At 64.3% G+C, this 24,243-nt stretch overlaps 1 protein-coding gene across 4 annotated transcripts in view; it reads left to right on the top strand.

Annotated features, from left to right (window-relative positions):
- CASZ1 (castor zinc finger 1) overlaps window positions 1–24,243 on the top strand; it is a 145,083-nt gene that overhangs the window by 100,445 nt on the left and 20,395 nt on the right. For all 4 annotated transcript variants that reach the window (XM_071217789.1, XM_071217790.1, XM_071217788.1 and 1 more), the window contains 3 exons: window positions 17,243–17,731; window positions 21,995–22,832; window positions 23,773–23,841. In XM_071217789.1, coding sequence (XP_071073890.1) covers window positions 17,243–17,731; window positions 21,995–22,832; window positions 23,773–23,841 — 1,396 coding nt within the window. The remainder of the gene's footprint in view (window positions 1–17,242; window positions 17,732–21,994; window positions 22,833–23,772; window positions 23,842–24,243) is intronic.

The following is a 24,243-nucleotide window of genomic DNA, read 5'->3' on the forward strand; positions in this document are numbered from 1 at the left end:
GAGCAGAGGCAGGACGGCACAGAGCCCGCCTGCGTGACTCCAGGCACACCACCCCTCGAGTCTCGCTTCTCATCAGTTCCCTGGGAGAGGGGAGGAGCACGTTCTCCTGTGTCACAGGTGGGGAGAGTTTGTTCCTGAAGGCAGGGAGACAGATGCGGCATAGGGCTTCCCTTCCAGGGCCACCACGGCTGCTCTGAGCATCGTCCCAAATGGCAGTGGGGGGGGGGGGGACCCAGGCTTCTGGCCCTGGGAGTTTGCTGTGCTGCCTGGCCTAAGACCCTGGGCATCTCTGGGCCTGAGGTGTCCCATCGGTTATCTGTGGATACCATCCCCCGGGCCTTCCTTGCAAAGGTGAAATGAAACTGATGATGCAAATGCAGTCTGGCTTTTGGGGGGAAAGCCTTATCAGCAAGCATCTGTTATTGGCTCTTCCCAAGAAAGAGGTGCTTGTGGAGAATGGTGAAGGGGAGCTGAGAAACATTCTGATTTGTCTCTCTGGTGAAATGGCAATGAATGGCCTGAGAGCAGGGCACTTCAGGAGGAAAGTCTAACTGCCGGGGCATTCTCCCAGGAGACCAGTTGGTGGACACGTGCTTGTGGGACGTTCCTGTGTAACCTGGACCGTGCTGGAAGGGACGATGGGGACACGGCCCCTGGGTCACTGGTAGTCCATTTCAGTTTGGCTCAGGGGTGTGTGTAATTGGCCTTCACGGCTCCTAGAGGCAACGGGCTTACCCTGGAAACTGTACGGGATAGACCGGCTACCTTGCAGACCGCGTCCAGCCCTGCCTGGGGTTCTAGCCTGGGCACAGACGTCTTGGCGTGGGTAATCTGGGAGGATCCAGCTCTGCCCCGGCGTTGACCACACTTGAGGAGGTGGGGGGCAGCCAGGTGTTCTTGGGAAGCCACATGCCACTTAACCACAGCCCCTCTCTCAGCCCCCAATCTCCCCCCACCCCAGAAGAAGGATGTATGGGGCGGTGGAAATGAGACTTTGTAGTCTAAACATCCCAGGAATGTGTGCTCCGAGAGCAAGCAGAACCCCAGATGGCGTGGTGGGCTGGAGCTGGGGCCGGCCGCTGGTGGCTCTGAGGGTTCAACGTTATGTGCCAGTGGCTTCCAGGCAGGCAGATTGGTGGATTCCAGCTGGCGGGGGTCTGAGCGGGCCCCCTCCTACCCCCGGGCTGGGAAGTGAGGCGGACAGAGGACAGTCCTGGCAGGCGGGGCAGGAGTGCAGGAGCGAGGCTGTCAGCCCTCCACACCTCGGCCGAAGGTTGCGACGCCTCTCCAGGACCATGTGGGGTCCCCTTCCCAGGGACCCGCCTGCTCCATAGGAAGGGTCACTGTGGAGCTTCTGGGGAGGGCTTCAGGTGGGTGGTGAACGGAGCTCCTCTCCTGAGACCCCTGAGCAGGCTGAGAGCCCAGGGAAAGGTGTTTTCTGTCTCTGGGTCCCTTGGGGGCCCAAGGGCAGATTGAGACAGGCTCCTTGCAGGGAAGGTGTTAACAAACAGCAGGTGATTAAACATGACAAGCGGTGACATTTCTGTGCAGGGTTCTCAGTCCCGGCAATGCCAAGAGTGAAGCTATAAACCCTGACATTTTGTGTTACGCACTGAGAGGTTTTTAATAGACCTCCTTCCCTCTGCCCCACTCGACTCCTCCCCCATCGTGCCCCCGCCCCACGTAAACCTCCTGCCTCCCCACGCGGCCTGGCCCGCAGGAGCCTCTGCACCCGTGGGCTCTGGGTGGAGTTGCAGGTCTCAGGCCTTCCCGCCTTGGCATGTCCTTTGATCTCCCTGTCCCAACTCTCCCACTCCCCCCAGCCTCCCTTCCTGGAGCCCTCCCTCCCTCACCTCCCTTTTTGGGTCCTGATCTCACAGCCTCTCCCTTGGCTGCGGCTGTCCCAGTTGTCTGGGGCGGCAGGTGGCTGTCCCTGGGCCCTCCTGGCGTTAACCTTTCCAGACAGACTTAGCAGGGGCAGGGAGATTGCGGGGCTTGGGGTGGGATTTTTCACTGTCTTTTTTTTCCTTCTTCTTCAATTTCCTTTTCTCTTTTTCGGGACAGAGGCAGGGTGGAGCGAGAGACTCTGCGCTTCACTGCCAACAGTTGCTGGGTTTGTTCAGAGAAGGGCTGGCCAGTCGGCGACAGTTGTTCCTCTGCAGAGAAATGTTGGAACAACTGGGGCCTCTTTTGTTCTCTGGGCAGAGCCCTGTGAAGGGCATTTGGAGGTGAGCCTGAGGCTCAAGAGGGTGAGAGACCCAAGAGAAGGGGCTTCGGCCTCCATCCCTCCAAGGACCACCACCCCCTTCCCGGCTGATCGGCCCGACAGGGTTTGGTAAGGAAGTCAGGCCCCTCCGCCAGGTCCCAGATGTCCCCCTCGTGAACCTGATAAATCTTTCGCACTCTGTATTCATTCCCCAGCTATTTACCGGGCTGGGTGCTAAAACAGCGGCCCTGTCCCACAGATCTTGCAGTTTAGTAAAGAAGATGGATAATCCAACAAGTTGTTACTGAAGGGCCATGTCAAGGGCAGGGGCCCAGTGTCGTGTGGCCATCTCGGAAGGCCTTCCAGGGAAGTGGGATTTCAGCTGGGACCCCTGAAGGGGGAGGAGGAGGAGGAGCCAGGCCCGGCACTGAGGGAGGAGTCAAAGGCGGGGCCGGAGGGGCGGGCCTCCCCGCTCCGTGTGCTGGCCGCTGTGGCCAGCAGGAGCAGGCCGGAGACGGTGGCAGCTGGGCCGCCCCGCTGCGGCGGTGCCCTGTCAGTCCCTGGGTAACTGACCTGAAACTCGCTCCTCTCTCTGCCCCTAGGAGCACTTCCCGTGTGGGCCAGGCCTGCCTGAGGGCATAACCGGAATGAGGCTCAGCCCTGCCCCTGTGGAGGGATGGGTGCTGCCACCTTCCTGGCCGCCTGGTCCCCTTTGCTCGTCTTATGGACAAGGGGCAGGGAAGAGGATGCAGTCCGAGTGGACAAGAGAGCTCTAGGGGAACAGGAGGCAGGGGTGTCTGGGCTGGGCAGCCACCACCTCTTGTTACTAGCCTTACCTGCCAACCTGCAAGGACCCCGGAAGCCAGCTTTGAACTCATGGCCTCCGTGCTCCTGGTAGTGTTGGGAAGGCTTTGGTGATAGTGGCCTGCCTCGTCAGACCCTGAGCTCCCTGGGCCCTGAATCTCTTCTCACCCGGGGCCCAGGCTGAGCGGGGACCCTTGCTGGTGGGAGCTCAGGATGCCCATGATAAACTCAGCTGAACCAGGAGGAGGCCTTGAGGTGGCCCTTGGGAGCAGGGCCAGTGAGGAGCCTGCGAATGGGCCTGTGGGACCCTGGCATCCAAGAGCCCAAGCTCTGGAGGCCGAGCCCGCCAGCTCCTGGCCCAAGCCCCGAGCAGGCCTCCCACCACCCAGTCCTTCAGCCCCAGCCACTGGGCCACCCCTGGGCCTGCTGCTGGAAGGGTCTCAGCTTCCCCTTCTTGCTCAGCCCTTGCCCAAGGGTCCATCCCAGAGCTCCCTACCTCTCCGTTGGTGCCCTGAGCAGCCGGAAGGGTCCACAGTAGATTCAGCCATCTCTCCCCTCCCCACTGTCCACCCTGGCCCTGCCTTTCTGCCAGGTTTGGCCTGGGTTGCTTAATGCCACCCCTCGTCACCCACTTCCCAGAGTCCAGCCACCCCTGAAGGGCTGGGAGGCTCAGCCTTCCTCCCTCTCTTGGCTTCTGGGTTGGGGTGGGGGATATGCCCATGGGGAGCGGTGGGGAGTCCCAGGGCCAGGACTTGGCCTGCTGCCCCTGCAGATCCGGAGCCAGGTTTTACTGTAATCCCTATATCCTGTTGCAGATCCTTAATCAGCTGGAGCCCAGGTTGGGCTGGACCCTGCGGTGACACTTGGGGCTGTAGCTCGGAAAACCCGAAGTGGAGCTTCCGGAGTGGGGCTTGGGGCAGTGAGGAAGAGGCAGGTGGATGGGAGGGGAAGGGAGCCCAAGCAGGCACAGGATGTGGATGGGGCCCAGACCCACCACCTACCGGCCCAGGCTGGGGGTGGAGGAGCAGCTGTTGCAGGCTGGGAATGAGGGCAATGAAGTAGGAGGGGTGTAGAAGCCCCCATGGGCCCCCGGAGAACTCTCCTGGGGAACGCTAGAGCCCACGGGGGCTGCTCCGGTGCCTTTTATCCCCACGCAGGCAGCTGGTCTGGGGTGGTCCTGTGAATCTAGCCAGAGAACGGCAGAGAGGGGACCCTGGGAGACGTGGGTTCCAAGGGTCTACACTGGCCAGGCCTACATCCAAGGCTGGAAGTGTGCCTGGCCTGCTGGGAGCTGGGTTTCAGAGGAGGGGTGGGCCCAGGGGAACTGTCTGCCCAGGTGTGGACAGCAGCGGGGCACTAGGTGCTCTCAGGGAAGCAAGCAGGGCCCCGTAGCGGGGAAGCAGGCTCCCCGCATGGCCGTTCCTTCCACCGCGAGCGGCCCCACCTGGCCCAGAGCACGGCACCCTGGCCACCTAGTCCAGCCTGGCACCGCAGACCCTCTCCGCATCCAGGGGAAGAGCTGGGGACAGCGGACCCCAACTCCTCTCAGCCCTGGAAGCAGCGGTGGAGGAGAGCGAGGGAGAGCCCAGGCCCCGGGGAGCGGAAGCCAGAAGTGGGCTGGCGGGCAGACGGGCGTCTGTCCTGCCAGGGGCGCGGGCTGGCTAGGCAGACAGCCTCTTTTCTATATGGAAATGAAGAATTTAGGCTAATGGAGCTCAACCATCTCTAATTTTGCGATGGCAGGAGGATTTTGATTGAAAGTAATTAAGCAAGCTAGCTGTAAAATTAATTAAAGCAAAAGGGGGGGATTTTTTATTGGATTGGATAGCGATATAGCGTCTGTCAGGCGGGGGACGGATGGGGGTGACCTGAATCCTCTGCCCTCCCCCCTCCCACTCGGGACGTTTATGTCACTTTAATCTCCTTACAGCGGCTGCTGTGCATTTGTTTGAAATAATCAAGGAAATATGGTCAGAAATTGTCAGCTTTCAGATCTAATTTACCTGACGGCCCCTGCGCGAGCCGGCGCGGCCCAGGGAGCGAGCGTGCGTGAGCGGGCGGGCGCTGAGTGGGCAAGAGGACGCCGGCTCGTCCGCCCCTTCCGGGCCCCTGCTGGAGGGAAGGGGGCTGCTGCCCCAGCCCCGGACAGCCCCCCGGGCTTTCCCCCTTTCCTGAGCAGACCCCCACCCCCACCCTCCCCCTGCCTCGTCCTCACACTGTAACCAGCTTTAGGATTTAGGGACTATAGGATTAGGAGGTGACTGTAATTCCTTATTCCAGATGGCTGACAACTGCTAAACCCCAGCAGGCCCTCAGTTTTAGAAAGACTCTCAAATTAGTCCCCTCATGTCACCGTCGTTGGCCTCAGTGAGGGGAGGATGGCGCTGGCTGTGGGGAGGGCGGGGAGACGCCCCTCTGCCACCTGCCGCCGCCCTCACCTTCTCTCCTGGGGGGCTGGTTTGGGGCTGGGCTCACCCACCCCAGGCCCTTCCTCTAGTCCTGGGGTGGGGATCTCCCTTTTTCTCCCCCATAACCCAACTCAGAAGTTCTGGGGGGTCTCACCCCTGCCTGAAGACCCCTCTCCCGCCTGAACTTCCTGTGGAGATGCTATCAGTAGAAAGCTAGCCTCCCTGGGGGGGCTGGGGTACCTGAGCTCTGGCCCTGCACCCCATAGGTGCCATCTCAGGGCTGTCGGGGCCCTCACCCAGGTTGGCCAGGGCGTGAGCTGAGCCCCCTTCCACAGGCGACCTCGTGGCTCCGGGAGCTGCTGGGCCGGGGAGCGGTCTCCCCTTAGAAAAGCAGTGTCCTGCAGTCTCATCTGGCGGACACGAAAGGGCCCGGGTCGGGGACCGGCTGCCAGGGTCTGTCTGGTTCTGACCAATGGGACTGCCTGGGCTAGTGTCTCAACCCCCTGGGCCTCGGGTCTCTTCCAGTTCTGACACTCCTCCATCCTGAGAGCCGCCTCCCTGGTCACAAGGAGGCGTGGACCGCAGTGCGGGCCTCCTCAGGGGCCCCTCGCCCGGCCAGAGCTCCGGGTCGTGGCCCCAGAGCAGGCGGAAGGTTGGGGGTTCCGGAAACAGCAGGGTAGGCCACAGCCTGCTCCCTGGCTGCCCACCTTCGAGCGTGCCCACCAGAAGGCCGCTGTCCCCACCTGCCCTCCTCGGGAGGCAGGCTGGGCCCGATGCCACCCAGACACCCTCCGCCGTGCCCTCTGCAGTCCTTCCCTTAACCCCGAGTGTGCCTTGCCCTCCCCCTCCGCCCGCCCCAGTAGGGCCTTCGCAGCCGCGTGACTCAGGCTGCCTCCTCCAGCAGCGAGGGTGCTTAAGCTCCTGCCTCTGCTTTCAGTCTGACTCCCCAGCAGCTGGAGTCTGGGGAGGCATTGCCTGCCCCCTCACTGCACCTCGACCCTCTGCTCTCCCCTCCGTGAGTCACGCTGTCGGCAGGGGGCAGAGCCCCAAATTGCTCTGCCTCAGAAAGAGGAGGCAGAAAGCTGCTGACACTTGTCCACTTCCTCGGGGCCGAGTTCTGTGTGCCCGGAGCCCTGGAAATGTTGAGGACTCCAGGACCTGGCTGCTTCCCTGGCCCCTGGGCCAGCAAGGGCCTTGGGGAGAGGCCGTGGCCTGGCCGACCCCACAGGGGCTCAGCCAGAGTCCCTGCCCTTCGTGCCTGCCAGCTGCCCAGGACCAGATCCCGGGCGACCTCGGGTGGTGAGAGAGCCACTCCAGCCCGGACCCAGCAGCTCACCTCCACGCCTGGCTCATGGTGCCTTACGTCCCCCCACGGGACTGGCGTGGGGGGCACCCAGGAGGGAACCTGGCCAGGGCCCAGTGGGCTGGTTGCCCGGGGCCAGGGGTTTTTCCCTGAGCTTGACGCTGGTCCAGGGCTACTGACAGCAGGTGCCAGAGTGCAGAGAGGCCACTGCAGGAAGAGGATCCCAGCAGGCCTGGGCAGGGTGGCGCACTGAGGCACCGAGGGAGGTGGGGAAGGCCAGGCAGATCAGACACCTGCTCAGAGGAGGGGTGTTCTCGTAGGGTCCTCGAGTCAGCCCGGACCTTCGCCTTTGTGGGGTGCTTTACGGAAAAACCACTTCTTGGAACCAATCCTCTTTGGTGAGGAGAACCTTGATTCGCCAGTGGCTTTCCTTGGAGAGGAAGTCCAGGGATGGGCAGGTGGCCACTGGAATCATGGGGCCAGAGGCCAGTCCCTGGGAGAGCCCAGCCCCTGCCCCCACCATGTACCCAGCAGCCTGGGCGCAGGGAGTCTGGCTGAGGGAAGAAGCTGGAGGGCAGCTTGGAGGCCGAGAAGTCAGGTGCCAGCCCAGCCGCCCTTGGCATCCGTCACCTGGTGGCGTAGGTTTGTCTCTATCTGAGACACAGCGCTCCTTGTGGCCACCCAGGGCTCGGGTGCCTCGTCCGGCCTGCTCTGCCGCCCCCTGGCCAGGTGTCTGAGCCTCCCAGGTGGGATGAGCAGGAAGGGGAAGGCAGAGGGATAACCGGCCCGGCCCTCCCCAGCGTGCTCGAGTCAGGCCAGACCCAGCTCAGCTGCCTTCAAGCTTCAGAACGGAGTCTCCGCTTGCGGGATCCCAGCCTGGCCTAGCCCACCAAGGGCTTTCTCCCTTCGCAGGGGACCCAGCATGCGTTCAGCTGGCCAGTCTCCCACTCCCCCAACACCTGACTCATGCTTAGTGAGGCTAAGGGGCTTCTTGGGGTACGGCCACAGGAGCAGGGCGTGCTGGATGCTGCCCCCAGAAATCACTGACCGTGGGGTCTGGTGATGCCATGGTGCCAGGGGTACCCGATACCCACCCCCAGCCAGGTCTGGGCCAGAGCTGACCAGATGCCCCTGAGGCCCTGGGCCCCTAGAGGTGCCCGGCCTCCCGTAGTCGCCCCCAGCCCCAGGTTTGCAGCTTCCCTGCCCGGGTCAGACCTGCTCTGCTCCCTGGGATCGCCCGTGCTACCCCAGCTCCGGCAGGGCCAGCGGACCCCGCAGCTGCCAAGCGCGCTCCCCTCGCCCTGCTTCTCCGGCCTGCCCGGGCTTCCTGGCCCTTCAGGGCTGAAGTTCCCTGGCCCAGCCTGGCCCGCTCCTCTGTCCCCCTTGGCTCCCACAGTCGCATTTTGCTGCCAGCGCAGGGCACTGAAAAACTGCTGGCACTGCCAAAAACCCTGTGTGCTATGACTCCCCAAACATCCCTTTATTTTTATTGTTCTGTTAATTACTGTTTAAACTTTAATAAGTCACTTCGTCAGGAGGGGGGACCTGCCGTGAGCTTTTCTGTGCAAACACGGGCCGGGAGTGACTCGGGTGTAATATAACCCTTTATGTGATGTGGGAATGTTTAGATTGTAACAGAAACTTGTTATTTTAATGACAGTTAAGGGAGGGGGGGATCTGAGCATAGGAAAGGAGGGAGATTGGGTGGCAGCCCTGTGCCCCTCGGATCCCCACTGTGGTTGCCGCAGGGGCCCGGGAGCGCTGGCCCCTTCCTGGGGTGGAGTATCCGGAGACCAGCTCGCCCAGAGGGAGGGGTCCCTCCTGAGGGAGAAGCGCGAGCTCCAGGGTGGGGGCATGGCCCGAGCAGGTGAGGACCAGGGGGGAGTGGGCTTCCAGGGCGTGGGCCGCAGGAGGCAAGCAGGACCACATGAGGCCGGGCGCTGCACGGGGCCGGCACGCCCCTTACCGCTCCTGATTCGGGTCCCTGCCCGTGGTCACCCCACATCTAGAGAGCACGAACCATGGCTACCAGGCCCTGGGCCAGATACGTCCCATGGGCCACCCCTCCTCATCCTTTCTGTACCCTGCATTACAGACGAGGAAACTGAGGCCAGGGCAGGGAGGCAAGTGCTTAAAGTTGCAAGCATCCAAGAGGTGGAGCCAACTGTCCCGTGCCAGTTTGTCTGATTCGGAAGCTGCCAAAGTCCAGGTGCGGGAATACGTTCTGGGAGTGTGGGACACTGTCCCATAGCCCCAGGCCTGGGATGGGCCTCAGGCCATTTGCTGGGATCCAGGATCAGGGCTTCAGGCCACTCACTGGGATCCAAGATCGGGGCCTCAGGCCACTTGCTGGGATCCAGGATCTGGGTTTCAGGCCACTTGCTAGGATCTAGGGTCATTCTCCTCAGCCTAGCCAGGGCTCCCCTGACGGGTCCCCCTTGCCCACTCGACCTCCTCCAATTGCCTGTCGGGAAGAGGAGTTGGAAGGGGAAGCTGAAGTGAGCATCGTCCCTCAGTCTGGGGTCAGGGCCACTTGCTGTTCTTCATAAGGCCTGGCTCTGTCTTGGAGGGACTTTGAGGGGCTGGGACCCAGGTTTGGGGCGATGGCATCCAGGCTGCGCCTCTCTTTCGCTGGTGCCCCAGGCCTGCTCCCAGAGAGGGGTGACACTTGGACAGGGCACTTCGCCCCAGCCTTTTGGGCTTCTGCAGGGTCCTCGGGACCCCGCAGGCCCATTTCCACCTCCTTTGTCTTCACGCATCCCTCTGTCTGTCCATCGTCCACACCGTCGAGCTCCCGCCGTGTACCAGGCCCCGCGCTGGCTCTAGAGAAGCCCCCGCCTGGCTGGGGTTAGTGAAGGCCGAGGGGGCAGCCAGCGAGGGGCTCTGGGAATTCTTCTGCCTCTCTGGCAGACGGGGGGTACCCCAGAGACGGCATCACTCACGCGTCCCTCCCTTCGCTGGGCAGGGCCAGAGCTTCAGGCCCCGGGTCCTTCGCACTGGAGGTGCGAGCCCCCCGGACGGCGGTGGCGTGGGCCACGAATCGCTGAGGTTTTCCTTTTCCGAGCAGCGCGTTTCCCTAAATTGTCTTTGACTGCGTGCATGGGTAATGAAAGTTTATGCCCTTGTTAGAAGGACAGGCGGCCAGTTCCAGTTAGAACTGGGGCTGTCTCCCTGCCAGCCCCCCTCAGCCCCCCTCCCCAGCAGGAGGGAGTATGAGCACAAGTGTGTGCAAGCCTACCCCCCCTCCCTGGCGGATCGGCAGTTAGGAGAAGGGAGAGGGGACGGAAAAAAAAAAAAGGCAAGAAAAAAAATTTCCATATTTGTGTAAGTTGCTTTAAAAGCATTTTATCATGTCATAAAAAAGGGAAAGTACTCTCAGAAATTGATCCTCTCCGCCAGCCCATTGGACAGAAGGACGTTGGGATGTTAATGGCCATCCTGCTCCAGGGTGGCTTATTAAAAAATTTATACATAAATGCTTAAAATTGCATAAATTATTTAAAAAAAACCAACAAAGTAAGCAATTTGAACTCCCTCTTTTCCTCCCCTTCTCCGTCCCCCTCAGCACCCCTTTCCCAGCCCCCCTTGCCCGGGTCCTCCCGGTCCCCCGCTCGCTTCCCCTCCTCCGGGGCTTCCCCCTCTCCTCCACTTCCCACCGCATCCCCCAACTGTCCGCCCTGCCCTCCCGGGGCTTCCCCGCCTCACCCACAAATTAATGAAACGGCCGGCCCACCCCCAAACACCCGCATGCGCACGCCCTGATAAAAACACCACGAATAATGCCCCGAATCGCAAAATTAAATATTAAGGCCAAAGGAGGCGGGCGTGGAGCGGCGCCGTCGCCACCGTAGCCGAAGTTGGAGCTGATGAGTGTGTCTCTCGCAGGCGTGGAATGTCACCCACACATCCTGGAGACTGGAGTGGGGAGTTTTATGATGGTTTTTCATTGATTTGTTTCCCCAGCGCAGCTGCCGACCTCTATTGAGGGACAAACATAATCAGCACTGACGCAAATTAGATGGTTATTCGTTTTGAAAATTGACAGAAAAACAATAAAAAAGATGAAATGCTCCCAAATCAATAGATATAATGAAATTCAAATAATCCGAGAGATGAGGTCTCCATGGCAACTGATAATGTGGAAAAGAAAACAATTTAATAAAGGACAGACACACTTTGAAAACAGATTGGGCCCGGGGAGGGGGGCGGGCGGGCGGGCGGAGGGCTGGCGCGCGGGCTGCCGAGTGAAGGATCACTGTCCGTCCCAAGGACACCCGCCATAATTAAGCGAGGCTTTCGGCCCCAGAAAGTGCAGATTCAGGTTTTAATACACAAAATTATTTCAGGAGCAGTGAATCGGAAAGTCGTTTGTAATGACCTTCCTGAGAGGCCCGGGCGCGGGGCATGTTGGAGGCTGGGCGGCCGGGCCGGCTGAGTTATGGCATATTTGTGTTTTTATAGTGCGGAGGGGAGGGGGGCCGGGGGGGAGGGGGGAGAAGGTTAAACAGTATTTACAGCTCAGTTGTTTTCAGAGGAAAGAGAAATAGAGTTCACGGGGAGATGCAGGCGGGCGGTGGGCCGGCCGCTGGGGAGGCCTCGGGGGGGGCGTGGAGGGAGAGGAGGTGGGCCCAGGGGGTCTCCCAGGGGATGCCAGAGCGGCCTCTCCCCCACCCCGGGCCCCAAGGGGGGGCTCAGCTCCCCAACCTGGACCTCTGGGCTCCGGGGCCTCTCCTGGGCCAGGGTGGGCAGACAGGAGGTGGCTCTGGGCGCCCGCCAGGCCGCGGGCACCGTGGAGCCCGTGCTGCCCTGCCGCAGTGTTGGGGGCGCCCGTGGTCCTGGGCAAGCAGGCGTGCATCCGGGAACTTGGACTTTGGCCCCAGGGCGGAGAGGGGACAGCCGCGAACCCCCTTGGGGCCTGGATGGCCCCGGCCTCCCTGCCGCCTTTTCCTAGGCTCCCACGTGGTGCCCGCCTTGGGGGCGCAGAAGGGGCCAGCTTGGTCTCCTGGGGCCTGGCAGGGGCAGGGAGGGAGCAGGCTTCGTGGCGCCCCCAGGGCCCCTGGCCTGGAGCAGGTGGTGGGATCCCATCCACTCAGGGCGCCCCCTCTCCCCCAGCAGATGGCTCCCACTGTGGCCGCAGAGAGGAGGCGGTGGGGCCGCTTCCCGCCCAGAGCCTCGACCGCGGGCAGCACCTCCAGGTGCCCGGGCCGCTCTGCCTGTGCTCGTGTGACTCCAGCGCGGCTGTGCAAACACAGAGACGCCGAGCGTGTGTTTGCGCGTACACGGGTGTGCACACGGCTGCGCGGGTGTGTTTTAAATCTCCCCTGGGCGGTAACTCTTTTTCTCTCCCCTTCCTGTTTGGCTGTGACCTGGGGGAGATTGATCGCCAGCCTGGGCGGTGGATGCTAACAGTTCCCCTGATTTATAGAGTTACTTACGCTAAGTGAGGCCACTTAGACTCGTCTGGATAGTAAACCTTTTAACTGGACTAAAAAATCATAATAAATAAATAAACAAAGGGGGCCAAGCTAGGGCCTGCGGCCCGGCCCCCCACTGCTGGCTCAGAGCTGCTAAGGACCAGGGAGCCCTGGCGAGACCCCCAGGGGAGCGGTGGGCTCTCCTCCCACCCAGAGGAGCTCGGAGGCCCTTCCCTTCCGAGCTGGGAATGAGATTGGGCCCAAGAAGGAAGGACACTCCCCTCTCCCCCCAGGGATAAGTCCAGACCCTAGGGAGAGGCCACAGCAGCGAGACAGGATAGGGGACCGTGGAGATGGAGATGGACCACGAGGTGGGGGGGGGCATGGTGCGGCCAAGGGGGGGTCTCTGGGGGAGCAGGGAAAGAGCAGGGCCTGTGGCTCTGGGAAAGCCCCTCTCTTCCCAGACTGGTGCATCCTGGCGGCTCCTGGGATACCCGGCCTCTCTCAGCAGCCGTCTCTCTTGGAATGACTTCTGAAGGTCCGTCCCCTCGTCTGAATCGTTCCTCGTCCACAGAGGCAGGAGCCGTGTCCGGCTGACTTGCCCCGATGGCCCCAGGACCCCGCCTGGGGCCCTGGCCCCTGGGAGGAGCTCAGCGCTCCTCTGTTGAGTGAGCAGGGCTCAGTGCCCCAAGGCCGGGGCTTGTGGCCCGTTGAGGTGGAGCTCTCACGGGCAGCAGGTGGCGACTTGCCACGTGGGCCCCACAGCGGGTTGTCGGGCTGGGGCTCAGGAACGTGACGCCCCAGCCTCCTCACCTGGAAACGGGACAGCCCAGCTGACCGCGCGGGGACAGGCCCGCTCGACTGAGGCGGCACCGCGGGCTGCTCGGCTCAGTCCCGGCTGGCCTGGCCGCCCCGGGGGACCGCTCCTGATATACAGTGGGCATTAGGCTGCCCAGAGGGGCGACGGCATCCTTAGGAAGAAATATGTCCTCATTTTTCTTAAACACCGTTTCCACTGAGTGAAATGTTTAGAAGGGACGCGCAGGGAGAACTTTATTTCCTACCAGGGAGTTCAGAGCCACCAAGCAGAGCCCATAAAGCACCGGGAGCCTGGGAGCTGACAGGCAGCCCGGCCCCGGCACCATCACTCACGGGGCGGGGAGAGGCCCCCAGTTCTGCCCGGCCCCCTGGGACTGTCCCCAGTCAGCGCCCCCCCCCCCCCCTCAGCAGGCCAAGGCACTCAGGGACGCTGAGCCAGGACGGGGGGCTCCGAGCCCTCCTTCCATGAGAGGGAACGCAGCCGTTCTTCCAGCCGCCCCCAGCCCTCTCCCCCCCGGGAACCGGAACGGGGGCCAGGTGCAGCGCCAGGAGCCCCCCTTCCTCACCCAGAACCGGCAGGAGCCCCGGCCTTGCCCAGCCTTTGGGGGCGCACTGAGAATCCTGCCATACTGGGCCCTGCTCCCGAGGCCCTCCCTTCATTCGATTTCTGAAGCTGGCTGATTTGAATATTTATAAATATCAGTAAATTATTTATTGTAGCAATCTGCCGCACCATTTTACCCATCGCAGTTAACACTTTAGGGGGCTCCATGGTATGGGGGCAGGGAGTGGGGGCGAGGCAGTGACAGGGCAGGGGCAGGAACAAGCCCCCGCGGGGAGGCCTGGGGCCTCCTAGAGCAGCCCGGGCCCCCTGCTGAGCCCTGGGCCCCCCCCACACACCCTCAGAGCCCCCGGTCCAGCCTGATCCTGGGCTCAGGGGGCCCACCCAGCTCCAAGGAGCCATTACGTAGGGGCGATGATGGTGCCTGCCTCACTGGCTGAGGACGAGGAATCCGGGACCTCGAGCCCCACAGTTGGACAGGCCAGTCCTCGTCCCTCCCTGTCAACACCCCTGGCCAGGTCTGCTCGGCTCAGACTGGAGCTGCCCGCAGCGGGCTGGGAGAATCGAGCCCTGCTACGGTGGAGAGCTGGGGAGCCCATGGGACCTTCGACGGGACGAGGGAGAGAGGTGGAGGGCGCCCACGTGGCCCTCCAGGCCCAGGCAGCGGTCCCAGCCTGAGCATCTTGGGCCGAGCCTTGGGGCCACACCAGGCTGCTTGGCCCCGTCCAGGGCTCTGCAGCCACGCAGCCCCTCACCTTCCACCCAGCAGGGCGGGCAGCTAGCGGGCAGCCGAGCCTGGGTGTGGGCTCGCGGGCACTGGCCCCCTTCCCGCTTCGCCCCCGCAGCCCCGGGTCCTCTCGGCGGCCCACTCCCTCATCTCCCCTCTGGAGTCTGCCCGTCCCTGGAGAGCAGAGCAGCTCCCCTCGCCTTCCCACCCTCGGCCCATGCCCGCCTCCCGGGCAGTATTGTTCCCAGAGGAAGCGTCCAGTGTAAATAGAGCAGCGGGCAGGCTGGTGGCGGGAAGGAGATGAAAGGGGCCGTGACAGGCCGGGGACGGATGGCTTCCTCCCATTGAGGCCTGGCCACAGCGTTTATGTTTCAGGGAAGAGAGTCGGGGGATGTTTAGATGGACAGGAGCCTGGGGTCGGGCGGCGGGGGTGCAGGGCCCTCTCTAGTCCCGGGACCCTGACGGCGGGGGCTGGGGAGAAAGGCCCCGCGAGTTGGACCGGAAGGCGGGTGGGTGGGCAACTCGGGCCTCAGGCCTTCGTGCCCCCACGCCCCCCACCCCAGCTGTGCGCGCCCACCCTCACACGCAAGCCCTGCCGCTGCCTCCTGCTCGCGGGTCTCTGGCCCGCGCAGCCCTCTTCCACCTCCCCCCTCCCCCCGGGACCAGCAGGAGAGTCAGAGGGAGGGCAACATCTGGAAGGCAGGTGGGCTGGGCAGGGCAGCAGCTGGAGGGCAGGTGTAGGGGAGCAGGCAGGAGCAAAGGGGCCTGCGGGCTGGGGGGGTGCGCGGCGCACAGCTGCAACGCAGCTGGTGGGGGCCCCTCCCGGGACTGAGCCAGGCAGGCAGCCGCGAGGCGGGGGCCAAAGGGTGGGGTGGCTCCAGGATGGGCGGGGGCCCCAGCGAGGGGGGTGTCATCAGCAGCCAGTGCAGCCCTGGGAGCTTCTGCTTCCCCCTTCCTCAGGATAAATATTTATAGATGGGTTTGCCGTCTGCCGGGCACACTTGGCTGCTTACTGCCGGGTAAAAATAGTGGCCACCCCCACCCTTCCCTTCCCTGTCCAGGGAGGGGGCACAGGGGACCAGGTGAGGCCCCTTCCCCAGTGGGGTCCGGAGGAGGGGGCAGCTGGGCCCGGGGCCCGTCGGAGGAAGCCGGTGTGACCAAGCCGGGCGGCTGGCCCGAGACAGGGTGGGGGGCAAGCTTCGACCAGGGGCTCGGGGGCTCGGCTTGGGAGATGTGGGTTGAGCGGGCTGTGGCACAGGCCAGGGCAGGCTCCACGAAGCCAGGGCACCGGGCTGGGGGGGCTGAGCAGACCCTTCTCTGGCCAGGGCCAGGGTGGACTGTCGGGCCCGTCTCCCCTCTCTCTTTGGGACAAGTGAAGACTGCGCCCACGGGTGGCTGGCCGGGCAGCCGCGCATCGGTGTGTATTGGGGGACCCCGGTCCATCCGAGTCCAGGCCACTGGGCAGGTGCAGGGCATGGCCGCTCCTGTCTGACTCGGCCTCTCTCCTTCGGGGATGGGGTTGTATGGGTGTTGCTCCCGCAGCGAAGCCCCTTGGGAGCCCCTGCCCTCACACAGCTGTGTGGACGACCAAGGGGAGCCTGCCATCAGGAGGCAAGCTCTCCTGGGCCCCTGCGTGTGAAGGGGGCGTGCGCCGGGACCACCTCAGCCTCCGCCGCCGCCCTCTCCCCCACACCCCCGTGGGGTCTCGCATGCAGTAGGGCCTCACCAAATGGATGGGCGGGCAGGCAAATAAATGTGGGGGGTACTGTGTATGCCCCCCCTTGCTGGCCTTCGTGACTGCGTGGCATCCCAGGCTGCATGGTGGGTAGCTTTGCCATACCCCCTACCCCGGGACCCTCTGTGGCTCCTCGGACACAGGGCTGGGGGCTCTACCAGTTGAGGCCGAGCAGCCACGTGTGGGGCCCGCTGGCATCCCATAGCCCGGTTTCCGGCTGTCTGAGTGGGCTGTCATGCCCAGGGCTGTCCCTGCAGCACTCGGGCTTTCCCAGGGCCCCCCACTGGGCTCGTTGGGGCTGGAAAGTGGGCCTTCCAGAACTGGCAAGTTTCTCCGGGGCTGTAGGAGCTGGCAGAGGAAGGGAGGGAAAGGGCAGTCCTGGCACAGGGGTGAGCGGCCCGAGGAGGGGCCAGCAGGAGCCCTGCCCTTGGCCAGCTCTTCCTCATGCTGGGGAGAAGGGGGTCAACAGAAAATGGCCAGTGAGGCCAAGAGAAGGGCTACAAAGGGGCCGGGGAGACCCTGACAAGGCGAGGGAACTGGGCTAAATGGAGGCCCTGGGGGCCTCCCTGGTGACTGGGAGGAGAGGAAGGGGCTTCAGGGCTCCCCGGTGAGGCAGAGGTTGGAGTCAGCTGGGACCCAGCCCCTGGTGCTGCGGTGCCCGGATGGGGAGGGGCCGGTCAAAGGCTGCTGGGTAACAAGGCGACACAGGCTAGGCCCCAGCGCTCAGCCGTCCTCCCCAGGAGGCCGTGTGGCTCAGCCAGTCATCAATTCGGCACTGTCACTGCTGACTGGGACTCACGCCTGACACTTGTCTGTGCCTCAGTTTCCTTGTGTGTCAAAGGGCATACCTGCCTCCCTTTATACCAGGGCCTGCTCACTTCCTGGAGGGCCGTTTGAGGCCAATACATCCTGGAAATACTCTCGGGAGGCGGGTGTTGGGAAGAAGAGCGTCTCTTGTATTTGAAGTGTCATCCATCCATCCATTCGTTCATTGACTTGTTCAGTCACGAAATACTTCCTGGACCCCTTGCCGTGTGCCAGGCTCGGGGACGGAGTGCTGTACAGGCCGGGCCCCTGGCGCTCCCAGGCTGGTAGGGGAGACGGACGCTCCGGGTGGCCCCAGCGTGGAGCAGTGGAACTGCGGAGGGTCAGGAGGACCTTGGGCTTGGGGCAGGCAGGAGCAGAGCCTGGCTCTCCAGGCGGGCCGGGGGGGCGTGTGCTTGTCAGGTGTCCTTCTGACCCATGTCCCCCTACACCCCCGCAGCTGAAGGCACCCGGTGCAGCGACCCACCTGCCGGCAAGCCCGCCATGGCAGCCAAGCGCAAAGGTGGCCTGAAGCTCAACGCCATCTGCGCCAAGCTGAGCCGCCAGGTGGTGGTGGAGAAGGGAGCAGAGGCCGGCACCCACGCCGGGGGCAGCCCGCTGCGGCCCCGGGAGAAAGAGCGGAGCAGCCCCGAGTCTGGGCTGACCCGGGCCCCCCGCAGCGAAGAGGACAAGAGGCGGGCGGTGATTGAGAAGTGGGTCAACGGGGAGTACAGCGAGGAGCCGGCACCCACCCCCGTGCTGGGGCGCATCACCCGGGAGGGCCTGGAGCTGCCGCCCGAGGGTGTCTACATGGTGCAGCCCCAGGGCTGCAGCGACGAGGACGAGCACGGCGAGGAGCCCGCCAAGGAGGGCAGCGGCCTGGAGGAGAAGGAGACGGACGGGGCAGTCCCCAAGGGGGACAGCAGTCCCGGTGTCAAGCAGGCCTCAGGTGGGTGTCTGCCCTTGGGGGGTGGTGCAATCGGGGCAGGACACCCCCCGGGTCGGCCCCGCGGGGAGGGAGTGGCGCAGCCGGGGAGTGCGGACATTTCCCTCACCCTTGAGCCACGTGTTGGCACCTCGTTCAAACCCAGTGATGACCCGGAGGAGGGGTGGGGCTCAGAGTCAAGGTGGTGACCAGGAGGGGGAGATCATTTGGGGGCACCACGGGTGAGAAGGGAAGGGACAGTGAAGGCAGTGTGCCAAGTGCGTGAGCAGGGCTGGGAGAAGCGGGTGCTGCTTTATACACAGTGTGTCTTCAGGAAACAGATGGATGGATGGGCGGGCGGGTGGGTGGGTGGATGGATGGATGGACAGCTGGACAGCTGGCTGGCTCTGTTTCCACCACACCTGATAGGGATGAGCCTATTGGGGTACCCAGTGTCAAGGCCCGAGGGTGGGAAGGGTGGTCTGCAGGGGGACCTGCATGAACCGGTCGTTTCCAAATACTGTTTCCCGGGAGGTTTCCCCGAGAAGCCCTGGCCCAGGCTTCGTCCTCTAGCCCCTCCCCTGAGCCCTCCCCTGAAGCTGCACCACCGCCTGCCTTCCCTCTGCCTCCGCCTGAGCTGGGGGCTCAGCCAGCCAGCCTGTCCCACCTTCCCCTCCGCCACCGCCTCCACCCCGCCACCTCCACCTCTGCCTCCACCAGCCCCACCTCCACCCCACCCCATCACCCCCACCCCCACCTCCACTCCAACCCCCACCCCAACCACCTCCTCCACCCCACCCCCACCCCACCTCCACCCTACCCCAACACTATCACCATCCCCACCCCCACCCCCGTCGCCCCCTCCACCTCCACCCCCACTCCCACCACCCCCTCCACCACCCCACCCCCAACACCCCCACCCCCGTCGCCCCCTCCACCTCCACCCCCACTCCCACCACCCCCTCCACCACCCCACCCCCAACACCCCCACCCTCATCACCCCCACCCCCACCTCCAACATCCACCACCCTCGCCACCCCCACCATCCCCGCCATCCACACCCCACCCCCAACCCCCCTGCCAAACCCACCCCCACCTCTACCTCCACCAGCCCCACCTCCACCCCACCCCATCACCCCCACCCCCACCTCCACTCCAACCCCCACCCCACCCCCACCTCCACCCTACCCCAACACCATCACCATCCCCACCCCCACCCCCGTCGCCCCCTCCACCCCCATCTCCACCCCCACTCCCACCACCCCCTCCACCACCCCCGTCGCCCCCTCCACCCCCATCTCCACCCCCACTCCCACCACCCCCTCCACCACCCCACCCCCAACACCCCCACCCCCATCGCCCCCTCCACCCCCATCTCCACCTCTACTCCCACCACCCCGTCTACCACCCCACCTCCCCCTACCCCGATGTGGACCTCTGACTGGCCTGTTTCCACCAGAGGCTGGGCCCGGCTTGTCTGAGCTCCCTGTCCTCAGGCCTCCGAGAGCCCTGGGTCCCTCTGCCCCGGGGGAGCGAGCGCTGACGGCAGGAAAGGGGTCACCACCGGGACCAGATCCCAGGACGGGGTCTTCCCTGCCTGCGCCCCGCCTTCCTTCCCGACTGGAGCTGGTGCCCTGAGCCCCCCGTGCCCGCCCCCCATCCCCTTCCCCTGCAGCGCAGGGCACATCTCCTCCCTGCGCGGGGAGCCCTGCGCAGCCACATAATTATGCATATAAGATATAAACAGAGCTGTTTAATTATCCTTCGCCACATCAGTGACAGAGTAATTAACAAACATTGCAAGATCAATGAGGAAAAGTGTGACCTTCAGTTTCCTCTGATAGGAAAAGCCCTTGCCGCTCCTAGACACAAGGTGATCGTGCCGGGGCCGAGCGGAGGATGGGGACAGGACAAGGGCCGCTGTCCCTCAGCGCCCCCCCACCCCTCCACGCCTGGCCCATGGCAAGGGCCAGAGAGCAGCCTTGTCGCCTGCCCCCCACTCAGGGCGCAGAGAGCCGGGATGGCAGGACGCCCGGCCTGGCTTGCGACGGCCCCGTGGCCCTGCGCCTGCCCCGTGCGCTCTGAGGCCGCGGGCCTGCAGCCGTGCACCTGGCACTGCCTGCGCAGTCCTGGGCGCTGGGAGAGCTGGACCAGCTCCCGCCGCCTCGCACAGGCCCACGAGCCCCTTCTCTGGGCCCTGACTCAGGCACGCAGGCTTCGGGGCTGCCCCGGGGACCCCCGCCTGGCCCCCTCCCTGCTCAGGGCCGCCTGTCCTTCAAAGCCTTCTCTTTCTCTGCCATATATAGCGAGGGCTCAGCTGCCGCCAGCTATTTTTAGCCCCTTTCCCTGGTCCCTGAGCCACTGGATCCAGCAGCCAGAGCCCCCTCCTCCCAGGCAGGCCCCTCACCCGGCATGGCCCGAGGTCAGGATGGTGCCTCACCGGCCGGCCTGCCCCAGGGGAACACGCCGTGCGGGCACGGTCACCCAGGGTGCGGCTGGCTGCCCTTGACTGTCCTCACCCCGTGAGGTCCTAATCTCAGAGCTGCACATCCTTCCACCCTGGGGTCTGCACTCGTGCCCAGCCCAGCGCTGGTCCGTCACCCACCAGGGGCAGGGAGGGCACGGGGGAGGCATCTGCCACCTGCTGCCCACTGGCGCCCGGGGCCTCCCCCCGCTCCTGCCCTCAGCCCGGGGTGCTGGCCCTCCGGGTGGGCCTACGGGCGCCTTCTCTCACCCGACTGGAGAGAACAGGCGGAGCCCACCCGGGCCGCGGGGCCTCCCCCTTCTGGGCGCCCCGGCCCTGCTCTGGGACTGGTTCTAGAGTTCAGGGAAGGCATGTGCTGGGAGTCGCCATTGGCCTGGCGTGAGGGGGAATGGGGAGCGGGGACCTTGGGGGGAGCCCCGCACAATGGGGTGGTGGCCCCCACCATCCTGAGGCTGCCGGCGGGGGCCGGGCACGGGGTCGGTGGGTTCGGAGTCCGGAAGGTAGCAGGGATGTGAGCTTGTGAGCGGGAGCAGAGAGAGGTGTGTGCAAGTGCATCACCGTGTGTGTCCCTGCGAGTGAATGTCTGTGACTCTGTCACTTGGAGTGTGCAGTGCATGCATGAGCACATGACTGCTCGTCACTATGCGTAGGAGAGTGTGTCACTGAGTATCCCCTTGTGTATGAGCGTGCCACTATGTGAGTGGGTATGAGCATATCACTGTGAGTGTGTATGTCACTGTATGAGTGTGTCACTGTGTGTAGATGAGTCACTGTCACGAGTGTCTGTCACTATGAGTGCGTCACTGAACATGTCACTGTCACTGTCACTATGAGTGTCTGAGTGTGTCACTGTGTCACTATGAGTATCAGTGTGTCCCTGTAGGAGCATGTCGCTGAGTGTGTTACTGAGCATGTGTGCATGAGTGGGGGGGGTGTTGCTGGGGGCGTGTCGCTGGGGGGGCTGTGTCCCTGGGGGTGTGCATTGCTGGGAGGTGTGTGTCACTGGGGGAGTGTTGCTGGGGGGTGTGCATCGCTGGGGCGCGTGCGCCTCTGGGGGGTGCTTGCAGGACTCTTGGGTGTCCCTGCACAGCGACAGGTGGAGGGGTGGACCCTGCTCTGGGCCCGGCGGCCCTGGTCCAGGCCTCCCCGGGTGGTGCGCCCTGTCCTGAGCACGGGTGACCAGTGGGTGGTAGTGGAGGGGGGGTGGGCCCTAAAGGAGGCCGGGCGAGCCCACCGCACGGGCCCGGCTCGGTCTGGGACGGCCTGGGGAGGCCAAGAGGCCAGGGTCCCATGGAGCCATCTTGGGGCCTCCCCGGCCCTGCGTGGCCATCCGTGGGGCTCGTCCGTCTGCCCGCCTCCGGCCCACATCCCACCTGTGCCTGGACCCCCCGCTCTCGCCCCCACCCCGGGAGGAGGTCGGGCACTGGCCTTACTTCCAGTAAAATGACTTCTCTTTCATATTAGGCCAAGGCGAGAGAGCGGAGACATTTATGAAACTTTGTTTAATGTACTGAAAAGCCATCGGCCAGAACATTTAGGAAATTGATTTTCCTGGCATTGATGAACTCGTTTTATTTTACCCCAGTATTAATTACTTTTTTTTAAAACAAATTAATTTAAGAGTCGTAAAACCTAACAAGTGAGCCAAATGTCCATAGATCATGTCCTACTCCACCCCTTCCCCCCCTGGCCCCCTCCTCCTGGGGAGTGGGTCCCTGGGGCGGGGGTGAAGGAGCTCCTGTCCCTTCGGTCCCCTGTCCCCTCCCCCGGGGTGACGGCCGCCTCCTCCGCTCCCGCCACAGGGGAGGCCTCCTCGTTGCGGGACTACGCGGCCTCCACCATGACCGAGTTCCTGGGCATGTTTGGCTACGACGACCAGAACACGAGGGACGAGCTGGCCAGGAAGATCAGCTTTGAGAAGCCCCACGCGGGCGGCGCCCCTGAGGCGGCCACCTCGTCCGGGCTGCCCGCCACCGAGGACGCCCTCAGCAAGCGGGCCCGCTTCTCCAAGTACGAGGAGTACATCCGCAAGCTCAAGGCTGGCGAGCAGCTGTCCTGGCCGGCCCACGGCGCCAAGGCCGAGGAGCGGGCGGGCAAGGAGGCGGCGGGGCCCCTGCCCAGCCTGCGGCTGCCCGGCAGCACGGCCCACCTGGAGACCAAGGCCACCATCCTGCCCCTGCCGTCGCACAGCAGCGTCCAGATGCAGGGCCTCGTGGCCCGCACCTCCAAGTACGACTTCTTCATCCAGAAGCTGAAGACGGGCGAGAGCCTGCGGCCCCAGAACGGCAGCACCTACAAGAAGCCGTCCAAGTACGACCTGGAGAACGTCAAGTACCTGCACCTCTTCAAGCCCGGGGAGGGCAGCCCCGACATGGGCGGGGCCATCGCCTTCAAGACGGGCAAGGTGGGGCGGCCCTCCAAGTACGACGTCCGCAGCAGCGTCCAGAAGCTGGGCCCGGCCAAGGCCCCGCCCGCCCCCAGCCTGGCTCCCGCCCCCCTCGCCAGCGTGCCCAGCGCGCCCAGCGCCCCGGGGCCGGCGCCCGAGCCCCCTGCCTCCCTGCCCTTCAACACTCCTGAGTACCTGAAGTCAGCCTTCTCCAAGACCGACTCCATCACCACCGGGACCGTCTCCACAGTCAAGTAAGCTGCTCCCCGCCCCGCCCCGCCCCGGCCTGCGGGAGCCTGTGGCCCATGCCCCGGGCACGCACGCCCACACCTGCGTGCACCCCCTTGGGGCCGAGGCGCTTGGGTTCCTGGAGACTCGTGCGCGCCACCCCGTGCTCCCTCCTCTGTACGCTTGGGGCCTCCTGTCCCCTCGTCCCGGGCGGGGCGTGGTCTCATCCGCATGCTTGTGGCCTCCACAGCCCCCTGCACACACTTAGAATCTCACAGACACGCGCTCGGGGACGGGTGTGCACAGGCTCGGGGCCCACGACGAGCTGGGGCAGGGTATGGGCCTGTGGTTGGAGGAACGGGGGGCTCCTGGGCCCAACTTCGGAGCCATGGGCAGGGCAGGAAGAGTAGGTCAGGGAACGGTGCCTGCAGCCCTGACCCCTGGGCCCAAGAACGGCTCGGATGGTAAAAGGGTCATTGGATGGCCCCATTGGATGGGGGTGAGTGAGACCCTTGCCCTCAGCCCTTTCCTCCACCCCATAGCCACGAGCCCCCTGAGCCCAAGCTGGGGGTCTCAGCCAGGAGCAGACCAGGCCCTTCCCCGGGCGCTGCCCCCACATGCTTGGCGCTGTGCTCCCTCCCCGCCCCGGGCTCTCCCCCGTGGGGCCCGGCGCCGTCCTCGGCCAGCAGCCTCCCGACCTCCCTGTGGTGGGATGGGCAGACCCGGGCACCCCAGGCCTTCGCGCCACTCGCCCAGGCCTCCCTGCCCTTGTCCGAGCTAGGCTAGCCCCTGTGCCCGGTATCTGCCAAGGGCCTTTCTCAGTCCAAACCCGAGGGCCACAGAACATGCTGGAGCACGGGAGAGAAGGGCCAGGGCCCCAGGGCAGGGAGCTGGTCCCCCAGACGCTCCTGGGGCATGAGGCCACCCCGTCCGCTAATCGGCTGTGCCCTGTGTGTCTCTCGCCAGGAACGGATTGCCCACAGATAAACCAGCTGTCACTGAAGATGTAAACATTTACCAGAAATATATTGCCAGGTAGGCCCCCTGGGGTGGAGGCTGCTGCGGAGAGAAGGTGGTAGGGGGAGCCAGGGATGCCGGGGGACGGGGGACAGCCGTCTGTTGGACCGAGCGCCCCCAGCAGCCATTAGTGCCAAGTTGCCTGCTTCCCACCCCACACCCCTGCCCCCAAATGCCCCCGGTGCCCTTTAGGACAGTCTCGTCACGAGGTCCTGAGAAGCCTTAAGCAGCCGTGCCCCAGGCAGGGCCCCCTCCCTCCTGCTGGCCTGTGTGCCGCCCACCCCCAGAGCCTTGGGGTGGGCACAGGCCCCCGGGAGGCCGTGGCAGGGCCGGGGGACTAGGAGCAACTGCCTCAGGCCTGCTCCCCGCGTGAGGCCTGGCTTGCTCATCCTGACCCCATCTGCCCCTGGATGTCCCTGA

The sequence above is a fragment of the Dasypus novemcinctus genome, chromosome 9 (genome assembly GCF_030445035.2).
Source record: "Dasypus novemcinctus isolate mDasNov1 chromosome 9, mDasNov1.1.hap2, whole genome shotgun sequence".
In the NCBI taxonomy this organism is placed as follows: domain Eukaryota; kingdom Metazoa; phylum Chordata; class Mammalia; order Cingulata; family Dasypodidae; genus Dasypus; species Dasypus novemcinctus.